Below are 8702 nucleotides of genomic sequence, written 5' to 3'. Positions count from 1 at the left end.
CGGAGATTTAGGTATTGTCATGCATGGCAAGTAACGATTGTATTCGCATTACACAAATTGTGTGTATTGGACAGTGTTACGCGTGCTTGCTACCTAAGTCAAGCGACGTCATAGAATGAACTAAGCAAGAAGATGATGTTCGTGTTTACGTTTAATTTACTTTGTGTTAAAAAGTCAGCAGTGTTGCTAAGAGATCTGAATCAGCAGTATAATTGCGAAGAGACTGGTTTGTTTAAAGTGTACCACGCGCTGTTGTAAACAGTTGTTATGGATCACCTGTCGGTGGTGACTGTAAGGATCACAGTTTGTTTATACGCTGGGAACGGTAATCTATGTTTGGATTATGTCTTTTAAGATCTATATCGGCCATGATATGTAATTCTTATCCGAGAAGAAAGGAAGAGATGTAGTATTCCTGGCTAATTACACCAATGATTAGCTCTAATTCGTTGATGTTTCAATACAGTTGCAAATTGTGTGAGAAGCCTCTTTGGAATAAATGGCTGAACCAGCAAAGGTTTAACAAACATATTGTTGTATTGTACATCTATTGTCCCTAATTGGTATCAAATTGCCATAATCATAGAAGCAGTGTATTTACATACCTATTACTAGGATCAGTGCAAAGTAATGATTGAGCTGGTATTATATGGCGGGCAGAGAACACAGGTAATGGTCATTGAGATTATAAACCATTTTTCTCGAACTCGGCATGCAAAAAACATCATCGAGTAAATAATGAAGTTGGCGGTGGCAGAGGGCTATAATCTGATCGTCCGATCTATTAAAGCGACTCTTAGTGAGAGGGAAATTTCGTGAAAAGGAAAAGGCGACAACTTTAAATGTGCGGGGACCGCATCTAAGCCAAAAGTGTAATCAATTCCGCGAGAAAGCAAAATAATGTTAACAATTCGAAGATTGTTTATAGCTCTTTGGGTTGGCGCTTAAATTGTAATGCTATAATAATGTTATTAATGCTGAATTACATAATCAAGTCAGAGGAAAGATGTGCGTTTAGGCGTATTTTCATACTAAAATCTTGTCTCTCTCGATAATCTTAGAGTATAATTATTCGTTTTACTGGAATCGCTAACAGCAATTGGTGCAAGTGGAACTAGAGAGACCAACAACTATAGATATGATACAGTGTGAAAACCAGCTGTCTGCATAGCATTATGTAATTTGATCATTATTATATTTGATTTTATTCGACATTTCGACGTTAGCGGAACAGTCACAGCACACACCCGGCTTCGTTACCAATGAATCAGATTTAACGATAGCTCTTGGAATCACAATACTGACTATAAATAAAGATAAGATCAACTTCCAGTTTTGAATAAAAAAATAGAAATATAGAATCTTCGAGTGGGCAGCCCTGGGTACTGCGAAAATGTAGAACTATTCAAGGTAGAGAATGGCCGCCTAGCAGTAAATTGATACGTTGCCACCAAACAAAAAGTGCCTGCAATACATTCGCCATGTTCTCATAATGGAGAAAGACCGGCGTCATATCATCTATGTTTAGGTGTTTAGGTCATATATTATTTTATGTAATTATAATGAATATAATGGTATAATATATGTAGTAAGAGCATGTGTTATATAATATCTAAGCATACGAACAGTGTTGCTATATCAACGGGTAAAGTAGCTAAAAAACACAGGCAGATGGGTAAGTATTAGATGAAATGTCAGAAATAAATTCATAACAGGAGCAATTAAATTTACATACGGAAATAAATTTCGTTCATAACAGCTATCGTTTACTGTAAAAAATGAAAGACCGAACATCAAGAACGCCTCCAAAAAATCAACGACACTAGGCAGCGGAACAACATTTCGCAGGGCAGCATCAACTCATTTTATTTCACAGTAAATAGATCACTAAGCTTCAACGGTCCACAATAGTAGATGTATTCTCTGCAATGCTATAACATCAAACATAATATATCACGAACTAGTATAGCTGATATACGTGATCGTACAAAGAAAATGAAGAGATGCATCTCGAGTAGTTTTGATCTTTAACTGTACCTACGCGGTGCGGTGTTATTGGATTTGTATAATTGTTGATCGTAGGCCTATGTGTGTGCGATATTGTTACTTATTCTGACTATGTCCCGAACCACGTGTGATTTGACTTACACTGCGCGAATATATATATTTCGAAGAAAAGAACAACAGAATTTTTCCAACGTCATTAAACATTTTTGGTCAGTGAATGAAAAAATTCGCAGTACGAACACGATGAGCTTAACTTTAGCACAGGCATATTTCAAGACTTTGCCAATTTCTTTTTCATGTGTATCCTGCACCTGTCCTTCAAAATTAAAATAGAACAGCTAAAAGCTATTCAAACTTAGTTGGGATATCGGTCAATTAGATGACAAATAAAGTACGATTATTTGTATATTAGAAAGATAAGCAAGAATATTCAGTTAGGAAATAATGACAACAATGTAGAGAGTGCAGATACTTTACACCTTGTTTTTATCGCTTCTGCATAAATGATTTAAATAAATTTCACGTGTTTCTACTGGCTTCTCGATTGGCGAGTTAGATAAGAGCGTGAAGACGAAACCACCCAATAGTGACTAGTCTAGTTTGAAAAAAGCACACTTAGTGCCTAGTGATGTAATGGCGATATAGTCCAACACACGAGGAAAGCATGAAGGCTACAGCTTACCATAGCTAGGTATACATACCAAAATAAACTAATAATCTCTAAAATTAGATTGTGTCCTTCTCGGTAGTAATAACAGCTGGCCTAATTACAGGTTCTATCCTGACTGGACTTTTGCTATCGGCAAGCTGCCATAATTACCACCCAGCCAACACTGATGAAACAGTATGCAAAGAATGCTGATCTCTAGGGGTTACGGGCTCGTGAATGCTTGCATGATTAATGTGTAGCGATAATACACGTATAACATACGATTATCATAAACTAATACAATTAATAAAACTTCGTGTCCGTTTTCACGTTTGTATTTACGCCACATCACCAGGAGTTGTTACCGGTTGTTCGTTTCCACCGATTAAAACGTTGTTTAAATATTCAGCGGATCTTTATACATGACTTTTTTAACATTGTTTTCCTTTCTCTAATATGTCTTCAGTTTGTGTCGCCAATCTACACGAATAACACCGACAATGTAAATCCGCTCCACGGGTAAAAGCGTGAGCAATCAAATACATGTCTTCGTTCACGGATCACACAGGTCCAGTAGCAGTCAGATAATTTGTGCAAGTCCAATGTCAATATGTCACGCTGAGCCTGCCCAGACTCCCCAGTATAGACACAGTTAGAGGTAAGGCCCAGCTCGCTATCCGCTGTGAGAAACATCTTATATAAAATGTTGCACCAGGGCAGAGATTAGTGATCCGCTAGGCGACGGCTGCTGAATTGCTAAGTTTTTGTCTCTTACTTAGTTTTATTTTTATTATTTTGGGCTAATTTGGTTTTTTAGAATTATGGATAGGGTTAAGTTAATGTTAGGATTAGATTAGTGTTAGGTTAAGGGTATAGTGGTTGTGGCTTAGGGTTAGGCTTTAGGGTTAACTTGATTCTATAGTGCCACAACTGTATTTAAATTACTAATAATACGCATCTAGCAGGATGCACCATTTCTCCACTGAGATCTACTTTATATATATACATTATCTGATGTGTTTCACATGTTGTGCTTTTTTGGTCACACACGTGTAGCATGACACGTAGTGTGTTCAGATTGATGGCCAAGGCATTTGCGTCTTCAGGGCGCCGTAGCCCTGACGGTGTGCAGGTTAGGGCTACGCTGCCGCCCTAGATTTTGCAGCAACCTCTTAAAAATAAGTCTTGGCTAATATTATAAATAAGCCATAACCTAATTTTTTTTTGGTCCAATTATCCGTGAAAGGCGCTGCTCAAGACGCCACCCCTACCACATACTATGACGTCGATAAGAGAGCTGCAGCCCGCATACGCTCATCATTACAAAGTTCATGTAGAGAAATTTTGCCCCCCCTCTAGGATTGTGCTCAAGGCTACGGCCCTGGGTCTTTATTTATCATTAAGAAACTTTGGAATTACGAATCGACATAAATCAAACCCACATTCTTTAATTGCATAAACGGATTCACACCTTGATATACTCATCATATACTTTGTACGTTCGCTTGTAACTAGATTTAATGTAAATATAATTACGGATATGGTAATATTGACAACAAACTGGTTTAAAGAATTTGTGTTGTTGACAATAATCATTTGCTGCTTAGGTAGAAAATGGAATAACTACGCTGGCAAGCTGCAACCTATAGTATGTTACATAAAGATTTCCAACGTGGCATGACTACACGGGAAGATCTCTTGTAAATTATTCTATATCATTCATTACACCCTTCCGTACCTTTCCTTATAAGCACGATTTCTCCGCACCTTGACCAAATACTATAAATTAATTCAACAACAGTAAGCACTTCGTACTTACTTATAGGTGGTGGTGTAGGAACGTACGCCCGTGCCAATGTCGAAGCTATGCAGCCACACATGTCAGCCGCGTTGTTCAGGGACATAAACGAGGATTCTATGCACAGGTAAAGATAGTTCTTCTCCATATGATCTCAGCATCAAGTGTAACATCATCGCTGCTTTTGTTACATAACATGCTCAACATCGATGACATTTGATCGTCGTGCCGTATTTGATGAGTTTCGTGCCAGGATTGGTCGCGAATTTACTTCAACCTTGTCAGTGGTAGCAGGGCTATGTTCGCTGTGGAACACTTCACATGAAATCAACTCTGGTTTCATTGGCCAGCCGGTTATGAGTCACCTGAAATGAATGTAAGCTTGATGTAGTACTTTGGTTACTGCACGGAAATCTAAAGCAATAAAATCTTCTCACAATTGTTTGGTAATCAGGACAAGGACCCACTGAATACCCACCCCGGACAACACACCCCCCGGCAATCACCCCTCTGACAATTACCACTCAGGATCAATCAACATCCGGGCATTCACTACTCCGGACAATCACTCCGGAAATCACTCTCGAGCGACAAGTCACCACGGACAATCACCTCCGACAATCAACCCCTCGAAATCACGCGGTGGACAATCACCTCCGGACAAATCACCTCGTGGGACAATCACCGCCGAACAATCACCTCCTCTGGAGTGCTGTGTTTTTAGCTACTTACCCGTTGATTATAGCAACACTGTTCGTATGACTATAGATTTATATAACACATGACTATTATACATATATTATACATATATTCATATATTACTAAAATATATATGACTAAACATAAACATAGATGATATGACGGTCTTTCTCATTATGAGAACATGGGAAATGCATTGAGGCACTTATGTTGGTGGCAACGTGTCAATTAATGCTAGGGGCCATTCTCTACTTGAATAGTTCTACATTTTCGCAGTACCCAGGGCTGCCCCACTCGAAGAATTCTATATTTTATTTAAAAAAAACTGGAAGTTTATCTTTTTTGTCAGTATTGTGTTCCAAGAGCTATCGTTAGAATTTATTCTTGGGAAGAAGGCGTGTGTGTGTGTGTGTGTGTTCGCTAACGGTCGAAATGTCAATAAAATCAAATATAATAATGTCAAATACATAATGCTATGAGCCAGCTGTTTCACACTGTCATATCTATAGTTGTTGGTCTCCTGTTCCACTTCACCAATGCTGTTAGCGATTCCAGTAAAACGAATAATTTTACTCTAAGATATCGGAGAGAACAAGATTTAGTATAAAATTACGCCTAAAAGCACATCTTTCCTCTGATTGATAGTAATTAGCATTATAACATTATTATAGCATTACAATTTAGCAGCGAAAAAAGCTATAAGAAATTCGAATTGTGACATATCTTGCCTTTCGCGAATTGATTAACTTTTTGTGCTTAGATGCGTTTAAAAGTTGTCCGCTTTTCCTTTCACGAAATTTTCCTCTCATAAGAGTCGCTTAAAGATCGACATCAGCTTAGCCCTTACCACCGCAATTTATTCATTTACTCATGATGTTTGCTGCCAGGAGAAAAATGTTTATAATCTCAATACCATTACTGTGTTCTCTGCCGCATATAATACCAGCTAATCATACTTTTGCACGATCCTAGTAATAGGTTATGTAATAACTGCTTATGATTATGGATTTAACCACTTAGGACAATAATGTACACGACAAAATATGTTTGTTAACCTTGCTGGTCAGCCATTTATTCCAAGAGGCTTCTCCCACAATGCAACTGTTTGAACATAACAATTAGAGCAATCATTGTGTAATAGCAGAATACTACATCTCTCCTTTTCTCGGATAAGAAATACTATATGTGCCGCATATAGATCTTAAAGACATAATCAAACATAATTACCGTTCCGGTATAAAACAAACTGTGATCTTACAGTCACACGACAGGTGTCCATAACAACTGTTACAACAGCGCGTGTTACACTTTAAACACAACAGTCTCAGTGCGCAATTTACTCTGATCAGTCTTAGCAAACTCTGACTTTGTAACACAAAGTAATTAAACGTAAACACAAAATATCTTCTTGTTAGTCATTCTATGACGTGTTCTGACTAGGTAGCACGACGCGTAACATGTCAATACACACAATTTGTGTAATGAAATACAATCGTTACTTGCATGCATGAAATACCTACTATAAACATTTTGAGTAAACAATAGTGATAGACTGTAGGTAGATTGCCTACGTCTAAGCTTTGCTCAGGGATTATCTGCCCGTGACACGAGTAGGTGATTGTCAGGGGGTGATTGTCCGGAGGTGATTGTCCGGTGGTGATTATCCGGAGTAGATTGTCCGGAGTAGATTGTCCGGAGGTGAATGCCCGGAGGTGATTGTTCTGAGGTAATTGTCAGGGGGTGATTGTCCGGGGGGTGTTGTCCGGGGTGAGTATTCCAGGGGTTCTTGTCCTGATACCAAATGAATGTGAAGAAGATTTTATTGCTTTAGATTTCCGTACAATAACCAAGTACTACATCAAGCTTATATTCATTCCAGGTGATCATAACCGCTGGCCAATGAAACCAGAGTTGATTCATGTGGAAGTGTTCCCAAGCGAACATAGCCCTGCTACACTTAACAAGGCTTGGAATAAATTCGACCAATTGGCACGAAACCTCATCAAATACGGCTACGACGATCAATTCATCGATGTTGAGATGTTTGTAACGAAGCAGGATGATGTACACTTGATGGAGATCAATGGAAGAACTATCTTTACTGTGCATAAATCCTCTTATGTCCTGAACAACGGTGACATGGTGGCTGCAGTAGTCGACATTGCCACGGGCGTACGTCCTACACCACCAACCTATAAGTAAGTACGAAGTGCTTATGTGTTAATTAATTATAGTATTGGTCAAAGGTCGGATAAATGTGTTAAAGGAAAGGTACGGAAGGTGTAATAAATAATAGAATAATACAGAGATCTTCCCGTGTAGTCATGCACGTGGGAAGTTATGTAACTAGTATAGGTTGCAGCTTGCAGCGTAGTTTTCCCTTTTCTAGCCAACAGCAATGATTATTGTCAACAACACAAATCTTTAAACCAGTTGTTTGTCAAATTACCATATCCGTATTATTTTACATTAATCTAGTACAAAGAACTTACAATTATATGAGTATACCAATGTGATCCGTTACGCAATTAAAGATTGGGGTTTGATTTATGTGTTTCGTAATTCCAAAAGCTTCTTAATGTAAACAAAGACCAGGGCCGTAGGCTGAGCAAATTCGTAGGGGGGGGCAAAATTTTCTAACATAACTTTGTAATGATGAGCGATGGGCGCAGCTCTTAATCGACGTCCATAATGTGGTAGGGGTGGGTCTGAGCCAAGGCTTTCACGGATAATTGACCAAAGAAAATTAGGTTATGGTTATTTATAATTATTAGCCAAGCTTATTTTTTAAGTTTGCTGTAAAATCTAGGGAGCAGCTGCCCTAACCTGCCACCGTCAGGCAACGGCCCTGAAGACGCCAAATGCCGTGCATCAAATGAACGACACATACGTCGTCATGTAACACTGTGTTGACCAAAAAAGTAAACATGTGAACGTTCAGATAATGTACTATATATAAAGTAGATTTCAGGGGAGAAATAGTGATCCGCTAGATGGCGTATTATTAGTATAAATAAGTTGTGGATATAGAAATCAGTTAACCCTAAGCCTAACCCTAAGGCTAACCTTAACCCTAACCCTAACACTAACCCTAATCCTAACATTAACCTTAACCCTATCCATAATTCTAAAATAAAACAAAATTAGCCAAAAATAAAAAAAATAAAAATAAGTAAGAGACAAAATTAGCCAATCAGAGCCGTCCCTTAGCGGATCACTATCTCTCCCCTGTGCAAATTGTATATAAATGTTTTCTACACAGCGGAAAGCGAGCTGGCCTTCTCTACCTGTCTATACTGGAGTCTGGGAGGCTAGGTGACATAATTGACATGGAATTCCACAATTATCTGACTGTACTGGACCTGTGTGATCCCGTGAACGAAGACATGTATGTTGATTGCTCACGTTTTACCCGTGGAGGATTTATTGTCGGAGTTATTCGTGTAGATGGCGACACAACTGAAGACATATTAGAGAAAGGAAAACAAATGTTAAAAAAGATGTATAAAGATCCTGAATATTTAAACAAGTTTTAATCGTGGAACAGAC

The 8702-nt window shown here is 38.5% G+C and overlaps 1 protein-coding gene across 1 annotated transcript in view; it reads left to right on the top strand.

Annotated features, from left to right (window-relative positions):
* Nucleotides 1-8702, top strand: part of LOC106812942 — a 14615-nt gene extending 5913 nt beyond the window's left edge. Inside the window, exons 3-4 of the mRNA XM_014816952.1 lie at nucleotides 7033-7351; nucleotides 8416-8702. Coding sequence (XP_014672438.1) covers nucleotides 7033-7351; nucleotides 8416-8689 — 593 coding nt within the window. The 3' untranslated portion in view covers nucleotides 8690-8702. The remainder of the gene's footprint in view (nucleotides 1-7032; nucleotides 7352-8415) is intronic.

This window comes from Priapulus caudatus, unplaced genomic scaffold (genome assembly GCF_000485595.1).
Source record: "Priapulus caudatus unplaced genomic scaffold, Priapulus_caudatus-5.0.1 Scaffold704, whole genome shotgun sequence".
Taxonomy (NCBI): Eukaryota; Metazoa; Priapulida; class Priapulimorpha; order Priapulimorphida; family Priapulidae; genus Priapulus; species Priapulus caudatus.
This window is presented reverse-complemented; position numbering and strand designations above follow the sequence as displayed.